We start from the raw sequence: 22133 nt of genomic DNA, 5'->3' as shown, positions 1-22133 counted from the left end.
TGTATGTGTCTATATGTGTATATATATATACATATATATACACATATATACACATATAGACACACAACTATCCATTCATCAGCCTATGGACGTTTGGGCTCTTTCTGTACTTTGGCTATTGTTGATAGTGTTGCTATAAACGTTGGGGTGCATGTGCCCCTTCGAATCAGCACTCTTGTATCCTTTGGATGAATACCTCTGTATCCTTTGGATAAATACCTAGTAGTGCAGTTGCTGGGTTGTAGGGTAGTTCTATTTTTAATTTTTTGAGGAACCTCTTTACTGTTTTCCAGAGTGGCTGCACCAGTTGGCATTCCCACCAGCAGAGCAGAAGGGTTCCTCTTTCTCTGCTTTTTGGTGGAGTCTTTAGGGTTTTCTGTATGTAATATAATGTCATCTGTAAATAGTGACAGTTTTACTCCTCCCTTTCCATTTTGGATGCCTTTTACCTCTTCTTCTTGCCTAATTGCTCTGGCTAGGACTTCCAGTACTATGTTGAATACAGGTGGTGAGAGTGGGCATCCTTGTCATGTTTCTGATCTTAGAGGAAAAACTTTCAGCTTTTTATCATTGAATGTGATGTTAGCTGTGAGCTTGTCCAAATGGCCTTTGTTATGTGGAGATACATTGCCTGTATACTCACTTTGTTGAGAGTTTTTATCTTAAATGGATATTGGACTTTGTCAGATGCTTTTTCTGCATCTATTGAGATGATCATATGATTTTTATTCTTCATTTTGTGACTGTTGTGTATCACGTTGATTGATTTGCAAATGTTGAACCATTTCTATATCCGTATAATAAATTCTACTTGATTGTGGTGTATGATCCTTTTAATCCATTGCTGAATTTGGTTTGCTAATGTTTTGTTGAGGGTTTTTACATCTGTGTTCATCAAGGGTATTGATCAGCCTATAATTTTCTTTTCTTTTTTAAAAAACTGTTTATTTATTTTGAAAGAGCGTGCGAGCAGGGGAGGGGCAGAGAGAGAATCCCAAGCAGGCTGCACACTGTCAGGGCAGAGCCCAACGCGGGGCTTGAACCCATGAACCATAAGATCATGACCTGAGCCGAATCAAGGGTCAGATGCCTAACTGACAGAGTCATCCAGGCACCCCTATAATTTTTTTTCTTGTGATGCCCTTGTCTGGTTTTGGTATTAGGGTAAAACTGGCCTCATAAAATGAGTTTGGGAGAGTTCTCTCCTCTATTTCTTGGAAGAATTTGAGGATTGGTATCAGTTCCTCTTTGAATGTTTGGTAGGATTTACCAGTGAAGCCGTCTTCTGGACTTTTGTTTGTTGGGAGGTTTTTGATTACTGCTTCAGTCTCCTTACTTGTAATTGGTCTGTTCAGATTTTCTATTTCTTCATGATTTAGTCTTGGAAGGTTGTATGTTTCTTAGAATTTATTCACTTCACGTAGGTTGTCCAGTTTCTTGGCATGTATTGTTCATAGGAATCTCTTACCCTTTGTCTTTCTGTGGTATCAGTAGTAAGGTCCCCTCTTTGATTTCTGATTTCATTTTTTGAGTGCTGTCTTTTTCTTGGTGAGTCTAGCTAAAGGCTTGTCAATTTTGTTTATCTGTTCAAAGAAACTGCTCTTGGTTTCATTGATATTTTATATTGTCTTTTTATTTCCTCTCTAATCTTTGGCATTCCCTTCCTTTTACTACCTTTGTTCTTTTTATAGTTTCTTGACGTGTAGTTACGTTGTTTATCTGAGATTTTTCTTGTTTTCTTGAGATAGGCATTTATCATTATGAACTTCCCTCTCAGAACTGCTTTTGCTGTATCCCGCAAGTTTCATTATGGTTTATTTCCATTTTCGTCTATCTCAAGGTATTTTTAAATCTCTCTCTCTTTTTTTTAATGTTTATTTATTTTTTTTTGAGAGAGACAGAGTGTGAGTGGGGGAGGGCCAGAGAGAGAGGGAGACACAGAATCGGAAGCAGGCTCCAGGCTGTGAGCTGTCAGCACAGAGCCTGATGCGGGGCTCGAACCACGAGCCGTGAGAACATGACCAGAGCCAAGTCAGATGCTTAACCGACTGAGCCTACCCAGGCGCCCCGAATCTCTTTTGCTTTCTTTTGCTTTCTTCATTTCTTCATTGTTCAGTGGACTTTTTCTTTTTGCTGGGGCCAGCTGAGGCTGAGGTCAGTAATGACACCTGACAGCAGTGAGATGGGAAGGAGGAACAGGTCTTATGACTAGAACCATGATCACATTTCATCGGCTCCTCAGAGTGTTAAGTTCCAAGTCTTGTGATAAACTATGCAGGGTATTTTCCTTTGAAGCATTGGTGGAGCTTACTGAAATCTGTTGTATCCCCCACCTCCGCCAAGAGGACAGGGTTGCCATGAGAGATGTGCTAGTGGTTGGTAGCAGTCTAAAGGGCAGTAGACGGGTTCATCTCTTTAGCGTCGGAGGAGAAAACAAGTATACTCAGGAAGCCAACCTTGAACTGAAGCACGTTGAAGAAAGCCTCCAGAGATCGCCCCTCTCCCCATTTCCACCAGCCTTTCATCCTGTCATTTACTCGCTCCTCCTTACAGTGACTTTGTGGGGTTTATAGTGTGTCAGGAAGGAAAGACGGGGGGCTGGCGCGGGTCTTTAATTTCACTTGTACTGCAGGAGATTTCTGCAGTCTCTGCAACATACCAAAAAATATGTTTGTGAATGAAATCAAAGTTTGCAATGTGGTTAAGTTACCCATTGGTATGTAACAGTTTAAACGGATGTTTTATTTTGCACTGAGTCAAGAGTTTAAGAGTTTTCTTATTTTTTTTTTTTTTCTAAATTTTTTTCAACGTTTTTTATTTATTTTTGGGACAGAGAGAGACAGTGCATGAACGGGGGAGGGGCAGAGAGAGAGGGAGACACAGAATTGGAAACAGGCTCCAGGCTCCGAGCCATCAGCCCAGAGCCTGACGCGGGGCTCGAACTCATGGACCACGAGATCGTGACCTGGCTGAAGTCGGACGCTTAACCGACTGCGCCACCCAGGCGCCCCGAGTTTTCTTATTTTTATCAATGAATTATTTTCGTATATGTGCTGCCGAAGCAAGTGCTCAATGAATTATTTTATGACTCACTGTTAAATTTTACTCTAGATTGTGTTATCTCAGGGAAGCTATAACTTAATTGACGTCTCCTACCTTGGCCCTCTTCACTACTCCCCTTGATCTGCTCATTACCCGTTTTACAACCTGCTTGTAACAAGACGAATCTCCTCCTCTAGAACTACTCTGTATTAAGCTTACACAGAAGGGTCCAGATTGTGTTTTAAAAGCCAGTGGATTCAATAAAGTGTACTTGATGTTTTAGAGACGTGTAACTCCTTGGGTAGCCTTGATTAACAACCAAAGATAGTCTTAAGTTTTAATATGTCTGTTAGATTGGAACCCAAAGGTTCTTTTTTATCTTATAAATTTTGTGATTCTAAGATCTTACATGGTTTTTCCATAGAGAGCAATAACGATTGTTGCTTTTATTCATAGACTTTTTAAAAACTAATACTCCAAGTATTATACAAAGAACTTATTTTCCTAAATCATTTGACTAGAAGTGCCTACGTTACCCTCTCTTTAATGCTTTTAGTGCATATTTCCTACAAACAAGGAAGTTCTTCTATTTAACATTAATAAAACCATTCAAATCAGGAAATTAGCATGGAAATATTACTGATCTTTAGATCTCATTCAAGTATTTTGCTTTCCATTTGATTCATTGTTTTTTATAACTTCATTCTATCTGCTGAAATTTCTAATCTGATTGTGCATGTGTTCCTTTTTCCACTAAATCCTTTAACATATTAACCATGGTTAATTTAAAGTTACCGTCCGATGATTTAAACTTTTGGGTCTGGTTCTCTTGATTAAACAATCTCTTGACAGTGGATTTTTTTTCTTGCTGCTTTGTATGTTTCGTAATTTCTTTTTTTATTGAATTCTGGGCATTGCTTGTAAAAGAAAGTAGAAAATGAGGTAAATAGTATTTATAACTGAAAATTGACCTTTTTCTGTCAGGCCGTTAGTGAGTGGGGTGGCGTTTAATTCAGCCTACCCTGTAGGTGGACTGGAGTTGTGTTTTGTTGTAGCTGTAGGTACCTTCCGTTCAGCACAGAATGCAAAATCCTGCAGCTGCCTTGTGCACAGTGGTGTTTCCCAGCACCCCTCCCGCGTCCTCAGTCCGGTACATCTGCCACTGCTGGGCACATCGTTGCCTTTATAACTCCACGTGAGGCCGGCGGTGGGGTGGGGATGTCAGGGACACTCTTCGGTTTTCCTGGTCTGGCTGGGACCGCACTCAGGCCCGGTCCCTGCATGCCTGAGGCGCAGGTGGGAGGCTTTCTCAGCGTCCTTTTTCCTCTTCCTAGTGGCAGGCAAACTCTGCCCTACCTAGGTGGGAGTTTGGGGTTGGCAGCAAGTTTCTTGCCCTTCCTTCCAGGGGGAGTCGATCTCTCCTTGATGTCATTTCAGAACCCGGGCCTACTGTCTACCTCCCAGGGGCAGATGCTTTGGCTTCTGCGCTCCCCTAGCAGTAGTGGACTTTGCCCTGAGAGTGCGATGGCGGGGCGAGGCAAGGGTGAGAGGAGGGGACTGAGCTCTGTCCTTTCCAGCATCAGGTGCCCTTTCCCTGGAAGGGGTGGAAGAGTTTCTTGCACTTCTCCCGGTGTCAGGTGTCGATTTTCCAAGAGAAGCTTCCAAGAAGCAAGTGGGGTTTTGTTCTCGATACCATTTGCAAGGGCTCTTTTCGGTCTCTTGCCTACTGCGCCCCCACTTTTTCTTGTAAGCACCCACTGAGGCCTCTGGAGGACTGTTGCTGAGTGAGTGTGGACTCTTGCTTATGTCTGGGCTTCCCAGGGATTCTGCACTCAATGGCCACCAGCACTTGGCCTTTAAATTTGTTAACATCTCAGTTACTTTCTTCTTGCTTACTTTTAGGGCACCTGTGTCTTCTCCATACTTAAGTTTAAACTTCCCTCTCATTAGAAGTGCTTATCACCCATTGGAGCTCTCGGTTCACCTGATGGAGAGAGCGACCTCAGCTTTCTGACACACCGCTTATTCTTGCTTTTAGGGTGGGAATGAGGTTCTCATACAGCTAGACTTTATTCTAGTTTTCTCCTTTTCTGTTTTTGTAGCCACCTTCTCCAGCAGTGAGAAACCTGGCTCACGTTATCCTTAATGTGTAGGCTCATTAGACCAGTCCTCCTGTATTTAATCAAGCTCTCATCACTGCCATCATCCCGTGCTACTCACGGGATGATACTCTCAGATGGTATCTGACCCCACTTGGGCTGACACCCCATACTAGGCCACTGAAGTATCTGAATGCTGTCCTCTACCCCTGTGTTTGTCCCCACTCCTGGCTTCCCTCCCTTTCCCACCCAGGCCCCAGCACCCTGTTCTAGGCTGTTGCCCTCTGGGGGTGTACTCACAACTCTGCTTGGGCTCTGATTCCCCACTCTGGACCACCTCATGGGGATGCCCTCCTCAACCTGCCTGAGCTGGAGCATGCCTTGCTGCTCCCCACCCCGACTTCGCCGTGGCCCACCTAATCGCTGTGGGACCGATTTATGTGAAGAGAGAAAGAGAAAGAGGAAGGCTCATGTACTTCAACGACAAAAGACCGAGTTTCTGAGTTAGTAACCATCCTTTAGTGTAAATAGACTAATAAATATATTTTAAGCATCTGTATTTTGTCTTTCTAACAGGTTATGAAGTTCACGGGATGGAAAAAATACCAGAAGAAGGACCAGCACTTATAATTTTTTATCATGGAGCTATTCCCATAGATTTTTACTACTTCATGGCTAAAATTTTTATCCATAAAGGCAGGACTTGCCGAGTAGTAGCCGATCACTTTGTCTTTAAAATCCCAGGTAAACTTTGACTGTGGATAGTGGTGTTAACATGATCAAATTATGTTAAAGTCTGTGTCCTTGAGCTCTCTAGGATCATTTGGAAAAGCTTTTTGCCTTTTTAGGGTAACACACTTAGAACTCTAGTTTGGGAGTATCTAATTACCCGATTTATGTAATATATCTAAATATAAAAACATGGTCAAAAATGTCACCTAACTTTTTTCTTTATTAACAGCTATTTTGTTATTATTTGTCTAAGTTAAATTGTGAAATTCCACTTAAAAAAATAAATTGTAACTTTTACCAAGTAATTAATTTATATTTTGCCATAGAAAGTAGTTGATTTTTCATATGATGAATTTTTCCATGAGATACTGATTTTTGGAGTTTAACTTCACAGTAATTAGAGTTTGATTACTGTTGGTATTCTAGCAAATCAAACTTACTTAAAACATCAGTGAGGGTATATTTTGTCTTCATATAATAACATTGCTTCAGAAATCCTATCCTTACGAGTCTGTCTTTTTCGTACTTGACTTGCCCGCTGGACTTACAACTCTTAAAGTTAAGGACTATATTCTTCTTAATCTGTTCATAAAGGCTTATGTTTTTTAAAAAGATTAATGAACCAAATGATTTCAAACTGTTTTTAAAAAGCCATCCTAAAATAAACTCCTTGGTAGTAAGTCTTATTTTCTTTTGTCACTGAATCACCAGAAATGAGCCAACAAAGTTTATCATTTGTTCTCTGGCATAATAAAAGCAAAAGCCACCCATCAACCAGAAAGACAAACACCAAGCAGTGAATTAAGTAACAGTGCCTTTCATAGGCATGGTTAATCTTTTGAGTGTCCTTGTGTACTAAAAAGCCATTTGTACTCTGATTAAACTAAATTGTCCAGGAAAGGTTTTTCTTTAGAAAATAATTGTGATCACTTTATAATAAATTTGAAAACTAGAGAAAAGGAGAGTATCATTATGATCTTACCACCCTAACATAACCAGTTATTGTTTTGATTTATTGTACTTCATTTTTCATTTGCATAATTTTGCATGTTATGCAATCACTTCTGTGTTTTTCTTTATAAAATTGTGATGTTAGCATTAACATTGTACCATGCTTTATAAAGAATAGTTTTAATGTAGGGCTAAGATATTTACTTGACTAGTTTTCTCTTATAGAAAATTAGGTTGCTTGCATTGTTTTTATACGTAATGTGCATATTTTTATTTGCATTTGCCTTGAAATTTCCCCTTTATCATCTTGTAATTTATGAAACCCATTATGAAAATGTATCTATTTAAATCAGTGAGCTTTTAATATAATGGGGATGAATAGTCTTTCAATCTTAATAATATGTATAATCTTGCTTTAGATCCTTAAACCTGTGAGAAGTTTGGTTAGTCTGCACAGTCTTCACTACCCAATTTTCCATTCTCAAGAATAATGTATACGCTAACATCAGCCCTCCAGAGTTCCAGTGTAGGATTTGGTTAAAATATTTAGTTACTAACAGGATTATTTCTTTCATCCATAAATAGTTGTGCTTTGAAAAACTGTATAATAGTAAGACCTGGAATTGGCTGTTACTGAATTAAATACTCACTTTATTAAAAACTCTTAAAAAAAACCAAACCTCTTAATGATTTTGCTATCATTATTGATTTTAAAAATTTAATTGTGAGAGTAACATCATCTAACTTGGAATTTCAGTTGATTTGATTATGGCTTGCCAATTTTGGTAGGGCTAAGCATAGTCAGATTTACATTCTCCTGAGTGATTCTCTTTCTTATAGGGCTAAAGGAAGATTAGCTTTGTGATTGCTGATGGGATATCATGTCTGATTGCTCTAGTAAATACTATACACAGTGTTTGGCCCCGAGATGCAGTGGAAGGGGCTTTGGAGTAGACATACCTGGACCAGAATCTCTGCCCTGCCATTTGCTAGATGTGTCACTTTGAGCAAGAGACTCATTGAGCCAACTTTCTTTGTCTGTAAAATGGGGGCCAGAATCCCTGTTTTCCATGGTTTTTGTGAGTTTTAATTAAGAGTTTGAATATGTCCAGTAGCCCGAATAGCAGGTGATCCGTGAGGAGGTGATCAGTGGGAGGCGATGAGTAAGTCATAGTAGCTGTTACTTTACCAGCAATATTAATTGTACGTAAACCTTAAGAGTTCTTGTTGATCTAAAAAGAAGTAAAAAAAGGAATTTACTAATTTAAGTGTAGATATTAAGTTCTGTGGGTTGCAAATGTTTTTGTTTTGAAGAATTGGACAAGAAGTACTTAAGACATATCTTCATGCTAATGTTTCTTACAGGGTTTAGTTTATTACTTGATGTATTTTGTGCTCTACATGGACCAAGAGAAAAATGTGTTGAAATTCTGAGGAGTGGTCACTTGTTAGCTATTTCACCAGGTGGAGTTCGAGAAGCCCTAATTAGTGATGAAACCTACAACATCATTTGGGGTAATCGTAAAGGCTTCGCTCAGGTTGCAATTGATGCAAAAGTGGTGAGTTGTATAAAACCAATTATTAAAGTAAAGCTAGGTTGGATTTAAAATAAATGCTTACATAGTGAGCCAGAGTATATAAGAATTTAGATCCTTTCATTGCACTACTTAAAAATCAGTGTACGCGTAACTCTTTGTAAGGTAGTGGTGGAGAAGTTGTGCATGGGATGTCACCTCCACATCAGTCTGGAAATTTGGCAGATAGCCACCAAAGTTTTATATCGTATTTCAAAATCTGACTTTTAATCAGATTTGTAAAATGTTTTGTGTTCCTTCAGTCATACCTTGTTCAAAAGTGTAATCAGTTCAGTTCTATGTATTTTAGTCCTTGGGTATGATTGAATTGGCATATTTTCAGTGACGGTCGTTGGTTGGTTTCACTGCAATTCTTTTATCTGTGACCAATTTATCTAATCCTAGGAATTGAATAATTCGTAGCCCCTATTATTTTTTTTATCAGCAAATGTGGTCAGCTCTCTGATTGTACTGAAGATGAGAAACAAATATTACTGTAACTTAGATCTTTTAAAAGATTTTGATGAAAGAACTAGTCAATAAAATTAAGTGTTCCTCTGAGATCCACTGTAATTATTCTGTTTAGTAGACTGGAGAATGTGAATGCCATTTTGTCCTTTTGCTTTGGAAAGTATTTCTCAACTTTTTGGTTTCCATATTGTACTTTATCCTGTGAAACGCTTACTGATCACTTGTGGAATGTTCCTGTGTTTTCTGTTTTCATTTTAGATTGTCTGTTGGGAAAAGAAATGGTAGTGCCTTTGACCAGGATGGTGTTCTTTTTCTGGGCCAGTTAGTTAGAGACTGCTGACAGTACTTCCCTGCGTCAGTGTTTTTTGTGTGCCCATTGCTGCTACATAGAGACCGGTGTGCACGCTTAACTTGCCTGTTCAGCTCGCAGATACAGGCTCTTGATTAAAAACGAAGAGATTACAGATGACTCATTCTGACCCAAGACGGATATTTGAGGAAGAACGGGATTTTTCTTTTTTTTTTAACTGCAGAATTAAAATAAAATCCATTGAGTTTTAGTTTGTCCTGTACACATGTACATGTGACTACCAGAAGTTACTGCTGTGGCGCACTAGTAATGTGATCCCAGAATAAGAGTTACTGCACTTGCCCAAGTGTTTAATAATAGACAACATACACATTTAAACACTATTGTCCTACTGTAGATTATAAGCTCCCTGAGGACGAGACCATCTACAGTGATTGGCATTTGGTAGTCTTTGAATTGAATTGAATCGATTTTTTAAACACAACGTTAAGCACTACTAGAAAAACGTTAAGCACTACTAGAAAGGGATGTTTGAAGTTGAACTTTATGTTAATAGTATTAGTGATATAGAAAATTAATTTATAGCACATTTTATTTCCCAAAGAGGCTTTTTTTTAAAGCCATATAGCTTTTTTTTCCTTAAGTTTATTTATTATTGGAGAGAGAGAGAGAGAGAGAGAGAGAGAGAGAGAGGATCCTAAGCAGGCTCTGCGCTGTCAGCACAGAGCCCCACGAAGGGCTTGAACTCTCACGTACTATGAGATCATGACCTGAGTGGAAACCAAGAGTCAGATGCTTAACTGACTGAGCCACCCAGGCACCCCTATTTCTCAAAGAGTCTTAAGCACTGATGTATAAAACAAAATTTTAGAATATATGAATAATGTAAAACAAAAGGATATATGCACCATTGTACAAAAATTAATGGTAATGAATGTAATATCTGTTAAAGCAATGGTAAAAGCTGAAAACCTAATCAAAGATAGTTTAGTTTTCAGTTTATATTTTGAAAGAATGATTTCTTATAAAGTTTTAAGATAAAAATGACAAAAATAGATTTGGAATTAAATTGATCGTGAGATTCTAATTTCTCATCCTTAACTTCACAGATTTAAGGAACATTGCCTGGATGAAGGCCTGAAAGTAAGAAATTACAGAGAGAAAGGAACTATTTTTTTCAGTCTTTGGTAGAGTTTCTAGATAATTAAGTAAGATAATCCAGATCATTTAATTAAAGTTTCTGTATAAAACTTGGGAAAATTTTATAAACCCCTTTTTTTAAGTTTAAAAACAAAAATCGTTAATGTTGTTGATTTACAAAATAGCATTAAATGTTTGGTAAATACTGTATCACCCCAACCTTTTGTAGTGCTTCTAAAGGCTTTACGTTGGTACTCCTGTATAGTAAGTAGGTGACGTAATTATTCCAGTGTTGCAGATGAGGGAACTCAGGCACAGAGAGATGAAGGGACGGAGGGGTCAGGTCATACAGCAAGGCAGAAGCAAAGCAGAGCTTACACTGCGGGACTCCTGCCTGCATTTCACCGTGAGTCTGCTGACCTGGAGGTCAGGGGGACCCTCCGGATACGTGATGGAGCTCTTTCAATCATATATGGATCTAGTTGTGAATGCTACAAATATCCCATCTGGAAAACCCCTCCACAGTCCTCACAGAACTATCATAAACTTCAGTAAAAATTTAAGACTGTTGCAGGAATAACTGCATTTAAATTGTGACATTATAACAAATTGAAGTGAAAAAAATCTAGATTGTCAGTGCAAGTTTACAAAATATTGGTAAAAAATATTTAAGGTTTATCTGAAAGTTACAGGCTTTTTAATATGATCTAAATCACTCATTTTGTGAAATTCCTGAGAATTATCGCTTTGATAGGAATGTTTAGGTGACTTCATATCTAAATAGGTTGGGAAAATATTAGCCCATTTATTCAAGTTAGAAAACAAATAACTGATGTAAAAGAAAATAACAGTTGTTTTAATAAAATTGTTAATATGTATTATCTCAATCCACAAAATAGCCTTTGAGATAGGATAATTATTATTATTTCCACTTTGGTGATTTGTCCAGTGGTGCTCATTTACTTTTAGTGGCAAAGTTTAGACTCTCAGACCACATTCACCTGATTCCCCAAGACTAGTTTTAACAAAATACACATTCTCTTTGTCTTGCACACCCTTACCCAGAGATACATGTATACTGCAAACAGTTTCATCCTAGGTTACTTATGCAAGTCGTATACAAAAGGTGCATGAGGAAAGGGAGGAATAATTGTACTACAGTATCAGGTTGTAATAAAGTAATGCTTATGGTCTTAAGGCTGTAAGCTTGAATGCAAATCTAAGCGACCATATGCCCAGACTATAGCCTGGAATACTGAGCCTGCTAGCGTAAGCATTTTCCTGTTTAGGGAGTTCTAGAAATATCTAGCTTCTGGAGAGTAAGCTTTTTAAACGATGATATGTAACCTCAAGAGTCTTCATAAAGTGCACGCTTCAGCAGAAACTTAGGGGTTCCTGCCACTCAGTAGACATAAATCCAGCAATACTGGTCAGAGAAGACAAAGGGTGTGTGTATATGTGAGCTGAAAGGTTTCTGTTCCTCTTTGGGCATTTTATGTTCTCAACTCTAAAGACATTTTATAACTCTTTAAAACGTTAGACTGTCAGCCAATTACTTTATTTCACCAAACTAGGGGTGGTTTCCTTGATCATAATCTGAATATTTTACCAAAGAGTCCGTGTACTTTGTTTCATGTTTTAGCTTTGTGGATTAACGCCACGAAACTTTAAATTCTTCCACCGGAGTGCTTTTCTTTACCTGACTTTTTTTCCTAACTGGTTTTAAGATTGCTGCTGCCTGTTTCTGACGTTTTGTATTCAGAGAATACAAACTAATCCATTACAGGCATCGTGTCTGTCCTGTGTACTCATTCCTTCTGTGATTCCTTCGTCGCACTTCGTTTTAGCACCTAGTCTAGTCCAGGCACTGTTCCGGGTGCTGGGGACGCTGCTGTGAGCAGAACAACGTCTCCGCTGTTAGGGGTCTTCCTTCCGCTGCGGGGAGAGATACAGTAAATAGATGGTCAGGGGTTCTATGTGAGCTAGTAAGTCTTAGGAAGAAAGCTATGTCTTTAGTCCCTTTCCTTCAGTCCACCATAGTTTACTGTTCCCCACAGCTGAGTAAGAATGGCTTTGTAAAATGTCAGCTTATTTAAACATCTCAAGCCCTGCTCACCGAGGCAGGGAACACTGTATTCGGCACAGACTGATGGTAGACTGGAAGTAAAGTGATACTCAGCTTTTTTTTTTCTTTCTGAAACATCGTTTAATTCGTTGGATTTTGTGTGCATATTAAGGTGTTTCTATTCAATTTTTTTTGTCTACTTCAGTTTCACCATGGTAGAACCTCCTTACGTGATCCTTTGCTATTTCATCATTGTTAAGGTCTCTGTTTAAAAAATCATGCTTAATCGGTGATATTCATGGGATAATAAAAACCATGAACTTGTGAGCAGAAATGCTCTAAAATTAATGATAAAAGGAATTGTTTTCTGTATATGCTTTTCCTTTTTTTTTTTTTGCAGTGAGTCTTATACTTTTCATTAATGTTGAACATTTTTAGATTTCATAAGCTCACACAAAAAAGTGTTTCAGTTCTGTGACAGCATCTTGCCAAAACCTGTCATTTAAATTCATATGTATTTCCCCATACAGGGACCTCTGCCTTGTAACTTTTCTCCAGTCAGCATACTCTTCAGTGGACCGCTAAGATCAATTTACCATATTCATTTTATTCCGTGAAATTAATGATTTTGGTAATCCTCATTTTGAGTTTCAAGGGTTTATGTGGAATGATAGGAAAGTTGGCAAATGAAATATTATATATCGCCACTAGAGGGTAGTAGTTCCAATTTTTATTTTTACAAATGATCAAGTTAAATTTAGTCTGATAAATCACACTAGTGATAAAAGTATACCTTTATTTTTAAAATACCTCATTTTCATAATCTTAAGCAGGCCCCCAAAAGTTTGCATTACTGACTCAATGGTGATATTGAATGGATCAATATATTTACTTTTTAATTCAAATTCTCTCTAGCCCATTATTCCTATGTTTACACAAAATATTCGAGAAGGATTTAGATCACTTGGAGGAACAAGTAAGTTCTGATTCATATGGTTTTTCTAATTGTAATGTAATATTTAGATTATAGTAGTTTAAATATTTGGGCTTTTGAACCCTGTAAGAAATCCTTTTGAGTTATTACTTTAGATAATGAATTTATTATTTAGATGCTTTTCTATTTAAAGTCTAAACGATAACTCATTCTAAGTAATGGCAGTTCTTAGATGTTAGATTTTTGTTGAGAATCTCATCTACATACTGAAGCTTATTTGTTGTGGGCTTAAAATTACAGTGAGTTATCTAATTTCCTGGGTTGAACCACGTTGTTGAGGTTTAGAACAAATGTACCCATGACTCAGACTGCCTTCCTAACTCACTGCTGCATGAGTTTCAGCTTTAAAAATGGATGACAATATGATATTGAATTAAGATTAACGACACAAGGATGTATCATCTGCTTTGGTTCATATCTGTTACTTCTTATTTTTTGCTTTTTAAAATATTTTGAACCATGATACATTTATATTATAAAGTTCTTTTTGCCTAACTTTAATTTATGGGTAACAAAATAAGCTTTGAGTGTAGTTAGAGGAGAGATGACATTTAGATGTGCTTTTTCTTTGCGGTTTCTCTGTTGTTTTCTTTTTATTTTGAGATTTTCATAGTTTATTTTTATATCCTGTGGTTTATATATTATATTCGATTGATTATATTTTGTATCCCTAGCAATATATTGTTCCTATCCCCATGCAGATCTCCTCTTGAAGAACTTTAAATTTCTATTGTCTGTTTTATGTCTGATGTTGGTATATCGTTGATATTCGATTACATTTTTTAGGTATTACTCCCCCCCCCCCTTTTTTTTCCAAATGTAAAGTGGAAAGTGATGTGATACTTAACTGTTGGGGATTATTTCTTACAGTAGAATTATTTCTTCTAATTTTCTCTCAGGTCATTTCTTCAGAATTTAAGTTGCATACCAAAAATTATTCCTAATTTTGTTTCTTTAATTATAAAGTGGTTTAAAAATTACTGTTGACTGCTTTTTGACTTTCTTTTTTACTTAGTTCATCAGTTTATTTTACATTATTGCCACTTGCAATCCTGCTAAATTTTGTACTTGGTCACTAACATTAGTAATTCTTTGCTACTCTGCAGTTTTCTTAATTTACAATATTTTTTCTTTACCTGGTTTATTGGTGCATTGTAGTTTCATGTTTATGTGAATTTATCTTACCCTTTTCTTTTTTTTTCTTTTATTCATACAAGCCTGTTTTTGTGAGTCTCTAGACATTGTAGCTTCTAGCTTTGGGTTATAGTCTTTACCCTTTGTTTTGTAATAATAGTAATTGATTTGCCTTTTTAAAATTCTCTTATTTTTGAAAGCTCATTTTAAAAAAAATGAACAAACCTATTTTGGGGGGCATTTTTAGGTTCCCAGAAAAATTGAGCAGAAAATGCAGAGTACTGATACAGCTTCTCACCACCCCTCAGTTTCTCTTATTATTAACATCTTACGTTAGTATGCTCCATTAGTTACAAGTGATGAAAAGCTCGTCTTAAAAAAACATGTATTGTACTAATTGCCCGGGGGTGATATTGTTTGCCACCTTCCTCTAAGTCTTACATATTAATTTGAAAGTTACAATTATGTGCTCAGAATATTTAACCCATTAAAATAATTTGTTTACTTTAAAACAGGGTTATTTAGATGGCTTTATGAAAAATTCCGCTATCCATTTGCTCCGATGTATGGAGGTTTTCCTGTGAAATTACGCACCTATTTAGGTGAGCCTATTCCTTATGATCCAAAGATAACAGCAGAAGAATTAGCTGAAAAGGTAAATTATTGTTTCTTTCTTAATCTTTGAACAGAGTTTTCCTTTTAAGTACTGTATTAGAAATGACTTCACTACTGTATCCTACAAACATGTTCTAGATCAGTTGTGATTTCCTCCCCGCAGGGGACATTTGGCGGGATCTGGAGACTGTTTTTATTGTCATGACAGGCAGGACCCGGGAGGTGGTGGTGCTACTGGCATTTAGTGGGTAGAGGCCAGGGATGCTGGTAAACATCGTACGATGCCTAAGGAAGCCCCCCACCGCAGAGCTATTCAGTTTAAAATGTCAAACGTGCCGAAGTCGGGGCTCTTGGCACTGGTAAGTAAAAGGTTTCATAAGTGATGTTCAGAAGAACAAAGATTTGACCTCCATATAAAGACAAGTATTGTTCTTGTTTGATAGAAGTATCTTGGGAGGAGAATGGAATAGTGTTCAAGGGTGTGGGTGATGAAATCAGATTGCTCCCAGCTCCACAACTTGCTGTGTGACCTCAGGGAGTCCACAGCTCACTCTGTTAGTGTGCAGAACCGGGAAGAGAATAGTACCTGCTCATAGTTGTCCCTGAGCATTACATGAGGTTACGCAAGTTCATTGTTTAGAACAGTGAGTGGCAGATAGTAAGTGCTTCATGAATGCTGGATATTAACACTGTTAACACCAGTGACTCCTGTTGTCCTAGGAACTTACAGTCTAGTGAGGGAGCTAAATAACTAAATCAGTGCTTATATGGTGACGTGTTACCACGGTGGTGTGCTTACGGCAAGGTTTTTTAACCTGGGTACTGTGGGCGTTTTGCTGTGGGGTGCTGTCCTGTGCACTGTGGGATGTCTACCACCACCATCTCTGGCCTCTATTCACTAGATGCCAGTAGCACTCCCCATCCTCACCCCTCACTCGTTGTGATCATAGAAAATGCCTCTAGACCTTTCCGTATGATCCCCAACGGGGCAAAATCTGATCTGATTGAGAACTTCTGTCTTAGGACATCATGGAAGCACAAAGGGAAGCTATCTAACTTAGATTAGGGATGCCTCCTTGAGAGAGGTGATGCTTGAATTCGGCTTTGAAAGACAAGGAATTAGCTGGACAGAGGGTACTGAGGTAGAGGAAACAATGTATAAAGGGATGGTGTTACGAAATAGCATAAAATCTTTGGGGAGTTGAGAGTGGTCTTGTATAGCTACAGGGATATCATAGGCGATGGGGCTAGAAACACAGGAATGGTCTGGACTAGGATGGCCTATAATTGATTTTGTTTCCTGAAAGCAGGTGGGGGGTGGGTGCTCTTGAACATAGGTGAATGGTGTAATAGGTTTGCGTTTGGCAAGATCACTGGAAGTGATACGGAGGCTGAATTTGAGCGAGACCAGTAGAAGCTCAGAGGGGAAAAAGACTGCTTTGTGAAGGAAAAAATAGGAAAAGCTCCCTGGAGTGAGGGCATTTGGGTCTTGAAAGAAGGGCGTGGCTTGGTCCTGTGGACTTGGGGCTGGAGGAAGAGTATGAACAAAGATGCAGTGGTTGGAGAGTTGACCATATACCAGCAGTGTTGGTTAGAACGGCAAGGTTGGAAAAGACTGCCTAATAAATTCTCCAGGGATTTTGCAAACTCATTAAAGGCTGCAAGAAGCTCTGCAATGAAGTCTATTTAACTGTTTCAAAGGGCATTTCCCAGTCTTAGCTGACCAAAACCTCCTTGTTTTTCCTGGATTAGCAGCTGTGGAATAAACTTGGGGAATCAGTAGCTTGGTGGGTAGGGTTTGGTTGAGATGCTGCTGGATAAGTAAGTAGCTACATTTTTAGGCCCTTAACTATCAGACTAGGGAATTTGTCTACCAGATAACATTTCAGTGAGGATAGGTCTCTGCTTGGGAGTGGCTCATATCAGTTTCATTCACATTTAGGAGGCCCAAACAAGCAGATGTATAATCTGTTTCTCTACAATGGTTTGTGAAGATGACTATAGCAATTGTGATCACTTAGATACATAAGATTATAAGTGCACTCTTTAAGAGCAGGGCTCATGCTGTTGAATTCTTGGGTCTCCACTTCCCAGCACCATGTTAGGTATTTAATTAGATGTCAGTAAATGTTTGATGAGTGAATGAATCACATAGTGGTCTCTATCTACTTGAAGAAGAGCAAGGGACAGATTTGAGAGATTTTACAGAGATAGAACGTACCAGACTTGAAAACTGATTCTATAGCTACCTGCAGGATATGTCCATATATATTATACGCATAGGTTTTTAAAAATACTCGATGATGAAAATTTAGAAGTTATCCGCACGAGACAGTTACTGAAGTCATGAGCTTCATTCACAAAGCAGGTTAGAGACAGAAGACTGAGGACAGATGGGAGGACAGGGAAGAACACACGAGGGGCATGCTGAGGACGTCGGCCAAAGCTGTGGAGACGTGGAGAAAAGTCAGTTTGTGTGAGAGAAGCCAGCCGGCGAGGATGTTTACACAGTAGGAATGACCGGTATTATTCATTCCTGCAAAGAGATCAGGGAAGATGAGGACGAGAAAAGCCCACTCAGCTTGCAGTTACATCTTCAGAAAGTATAAAACTACGTGAAAGCCATAAATTGAATGGCTTCTGTTGAATCACCTGGAAAATGGTGTGAGTGTGTTTTGATTATGACTTTTATACCAGCCGTAGGTATGTGTAGTGTGATTTCTTTCAAGTTTTTAAAGTGTAGTCAAAACCACAACGTTTATTAGCCGTTTTTAAGTGTATGCTTTAGTAGTGCCAAATATATTCACGTGTGCGGCCAATCTCCAGTCTCTGTACCCCCTGAAAACCTGCTGCCCATTCTTTCTTTTTTCTTTTTCATACATACCCGTCAGCTTTTTCTTCTGGTTCCTTCACGGGCCACGCGAGATTCTTGTTTTTCCCCCAGCTTTGTCGAGATACAAGTGACCAATCACATTGTAAAAGTTTAACGTGCAACGTGAAGATGCGATACATGTGTATATTGTGAAATGATGGCCACGGTAAGGTTAGGTGCTTCCATCACCTAATTGCCATTTTGTGTGCCCGTGGTGACAGTATTTAAGGCCTTTTCATTAGCAACTTTCTGATATATAATACGGTATTCGTAACTGTAGTCACTGTGCTGTACCTTAGATCCTCAGAACTTGCTCATCGTGTAACCAGAAGTTTGTACCCTTGACCAACATCTCCCTCTTCCTCCACGCCCTGGTAACGCCCCTATTCTGCTCTGCGTTTCCATGAATTCACCTCTTTTAGATTCCACATATGCGTGGAAATCATACACCACTCGTCGCTTCTTCCTCCCCACAGCCCCTGGTGACCACCATTCTGCCTTCTATGACTATGAGTTTGACCACGGTAGGAAAGGGGAATCATACAACGTTTGTCTTCTTGTGACTGGCTTGTTTCACTTAGCTTAATGTCTTCAAGGTCCATCCATACTACAGCACGTGACAGAATTTCCTTCTGGTTTTTAAAGCTGAATGAATAACACTCCGTTGTGTGTACCACATGTCGTATATTCATTCGTTCACCGATGCACGTTAGGGTTGCTTCCATTTCCTCTGCTGTTGGGAATAGTGCCGTGGTGGATATGGGTGTACAAATATGTCTTCGAGACCCTGCTTTGAATTCTCTTGGATATATACTCAGAAGTCAGATTGCCGGATCATAGGTGGAAAGAAAAAACTCCAGCTTCTCCCTCCCGGAGGGAAAAACCTAGTTCTTCCATACTGCGTCTTTCTTTCACTTGCACATCTCCTTTACTTTTACACAGAACATGACTTGCGACCCTTCTGGTCGCCAAATGTGTGGAGGGAGGCTTTGCCCCCACCAAGCAATTTTCTGACACCAGTTAGACATCCTGTCGCTTAACTCATTTCGGACACTGTCTACCTGGAAATAGTATGGATCCCACCGGTTAAGGAATCAGTCCCACAAGACTGCTCCCACCCCACTCCACATGCGAATCACGAGTAGTGGGTCCCCAGGTAACCTGCAACTTCTGTTCAATTTGGCTACAAATTGGAGGTTCCCAGGACCCCTCCCAGGTTCAATTATTTTGATGTATTGGCTCACAGAACCCAGGAATACACTTACTTACTTTACCAGTTTATTAAAGGATGTGATAAAGGATACAGACGACCAGCCAGATAAAGAGATACGTAGGGCAAGGAATGGGAGGGCCTCAACTGCAGGGCCCCTGTGGAGTTAGGGCGTGCCACCCTTCCTGGTGTGGATGTGTTCACCCGCCTGGAATGGAAGCTCCCTGAACTCTGTACTGTTGGGATTCTATGGAGGCTTCTTCACATAGGCGTGATTGATTGTTAACTCCATTTCCAGCTCCTCTCCCCTCTCTGGGGCATGATGGAGTAGAGCTGAAAATTCCAAGCTTCTAATCATAGTTTGGTCTTTCTGGTGACCTGCCCTTATTCAGAAGACATCCAGGAATCCAGTAGAACAAAAGACACTTTTATCACCCAGGAAATTATAAGGATTTCAGGAGCACTGTGTCCTGACTGGAGTCAGAGACCAAATATTAGCACGAAAGATGTTCAGTGCCCTTATTGCTTTAGGACATAGTAAGAGTTTTAGGAGCTCTGTGCCAGGAACCAGGGGTAGAGACCAATATATATTTTCTATTATCTCTCGGTGCGATCATTCTTTTTTAATTTTGGGGGGGGACCCTCATCCATACAGTTTTCTAGAGCTGGCCATGCCATTTTACATCCCTACCAATAGGCCACAAGGGTTCCAGGTTCTCTGCATCCTCACCAACACTTGTTACTTTCTGTTTTTTGTTTTGTTTGTGATAGCAGCCAACCTAATGGGTGTGAGGTAATATGTCATTATAGTTTTGATACGCATTTCCCTGACTAGTGGTGTTGAGCACCTTTTCATATGCCTTGAAGAAATGTGTGTTCAAGGTGTTGGCTCATTTTTAAAGTCATGTTATTTGGATTTTTTTGTTGTGGAATTGTAGAAGTTCTTTATTCTGATGTCCTCTTTACTGTATATATGATTTGCAAATATTTTCCCTCATCCTGTAGGTTCCTTTTCACCCGGTTGATTGTTCCTTTTTATGTACAGAAGTTTTTGAGTTTGATGGAGCCCTGTTTGTCTATTTTTCCTTTTGTTGCCTGTGCTTTTGGTGTCATATTCAAGAAATGGTTGCCAAATCCAGTGTTACGAAGCTTTCCGTCCTATATTTTCTCCTAGAAGGTTTATAGTTTTAAGTCTTATGTTTAGGTCTTTAATCCATTTCGAGGTAATTTTTGCTTATGATGTAAGATAAGGTTCAACTTTATTCCTTCTGCTGTGGGTGTCTAGATTCCCCACCACTGTTTGTTGAAGAGACTGCCTTCCCCCCAATGTATGGTCTTCGCACCCTTGTCAAGGATCATTTGCCATACGTGCAAATGTTTATTTCTGTGTTGTCTGTTTTATTCCATTGGTCTATATGTTTGTCTTTATACCAGTACCACACTGTTTTCATCACTGTAGCTTTGTGGTATGTTCTGAAATGGGGAAGTATGAAGCCTACAACTTTGTTCTTTTGGCTACTTAGGGTCCTTTGAAATTGCAAATGAATGCTGCTGGATTTTGATAGGGATTGCCTTGAATCTGTAGATCACCTTGGATAATATGGACATCTTAACAATATTAAATCTTTTAATCCATGAACACAGGAGGTCTTTCTATGTATTTGTCTCTTTAATTTCTTTCAGCAGTGTTTTATAATTTTCAATGTATAAGACTTTCTCTTCCTCAGTTAAGTTTATTTCTAAGTATTTTACTCTTTTTGATGTGTTTATAAATGGGATTGGTTTTTTTTTTTTTTCAGATTGTTCATTGGTAGTGTATACAATTTTTGTGTTGTGTGTGGATTTTATATCCTGCAATTTTGCTGAATTTGTTTATTAGTTGTGTTTGTGAAATCTTTAGGGTTTCCTATATATAAAATCATGTCATCTGTGAACAGAGGTGATTTTACTTTTCCTTCTATGCATAAGTCTGATTTAATCCTATAGAGCAGGACTTATTACTGCCTTCTACACATAAGAAAACTGGATAATTTAGTTAGTTTTGCTAGGGTGTGCTGTGCTAACAACCAGCCAATCTCAGAGGCTAAGACAGGAAAGCTTACTTCTTGTTTATGTTATATTTCCCCTGAGGTCCCTGTCCTCCTCCTCCTGGATTCAGGAGGATTCAGGTGGGATGTTGCCATGGTAAAAAGAAAATGTCAGGCACCGAGGTGGCTCAGTCGGTTAAGCATCTGACTCTTGATTTCAGCTCAAATCAAGGTCTGATGGTTTTGTGAGATTGAGGCCAGCCTCATGGCTCCATGCTGACAGAGTGGACCTTGCTCGGGATTCTCTCTCTCTCTCTCTCTCTCTCTCTCTCTCTCTCTCTCTCCCCCCCTTCCCCCTGTCTCTCAATAAACAAACTTAAAAAAAAAATGTCAGGAGTGAAACTTTTTAAAGCTTCTGTTTGCAGGTGGCTCACTTACTCCCACTGACATTTTATTTTATTTCTATTTTTATTTATTTATTTTTAAATGTTTATTTAGTTTTGAGAGCAAGAGAGCGAGCAGGGGAAGGGCCGAGAGAGAGGCAGACAGAGGATCTGAAGCAGGTTCTGCGATGACAGCAGAGAGCCTGATGCGGGGCCCACACTCACAAACCGCAAGATCATGACCTGAGCCAAAATCAAGAGTCCGACACTTAACCGACCGTGCCACCCAGCTGCCCACTGACGTTTTATCGGCCAGTGCTGTCACAGGGCCACCGTGGACTTACTTCACGGGGACAGGATCTGCATTCCTCCCATAGGATGGTCCAAAAGAGAGAGGCCTGGTAGGCAGAGAGAGTGAGTAACTATAATCTGCTCTGCCATATTGGGACTCAGCCAGACCAGACACTTAGAAAAGAATGTACAGTTGAAACAACGATAATGTTACATTAGATGA

General features: G+C 39.1%; 1 protein-coding gene and 1 long non-coding RNA gene across 10 annotated transcripts in view; one reads left to right on the top strand and one right to left on the bottom strand.

Annotated features, from left to right (window-relative positions):
* The window catches only part of TMEM68 (transmembrane protein 68), a 62062-nt gene that overhangs the window by 14832 nt on the left and 25097 nt on the right, over window positions 1–22133 (top strand). For 4 of the 9 annotated variants that reach the window (XM_043601089.1, XM_043601087.1, XM_043601090.1 and 1 more), the window contains 4 exons: window positions 5718–5885; window positions 8190–8383; window positions 13300–13360; window positions 15028–15167. In XM_043601089.1, coding sequence (XP_043457024.1) covers window positions 5718–5885; window positions 8190–8383; window positions 13300–13360; window positions 15028–15167 — 563 coding nt within the window. The other 5 variants (XM_043601092.1, XM_043601091.1, XM_043601094.1 and 2 more) reach the window with 3 other exon arrangements.
* On the bottom strand, window positions 993–21917 carry LOC122495423. The gene is made up of 3 exons (XR_006300441.1): window positions 21839–21917; window positions 5537–5541; window positions 993–1036 (listed from the first exon to the last, which is right to left on the bottom strand). It is a non-coding gene; the product is annotated as an uncharacterized LOC122495423 (long non-coding RNA).

The sequence above is a fragment of the Prionailurus bengalensis genome, chromosome F2, assembly GCF_016509475.1.
Source record: "Prionailurus bengalensis isolate Pbe53 chromosome F2, Fcat_Pben_1.1_paternal_pri, whole genome shotgun sequence".
Taxonomy (NCBI): domain Eukaryota; kingdom Metazoa; phylum Chordata; class Mammalia; order Carnivora; family Felidae; genus Prionailurus; species Prionailurus bengalensis.
The sequence above is the reverse complement of the archived record's forward strand: the minus strand, read 5'-3'. Positions and strand labels throughout refer to the sequence as shown.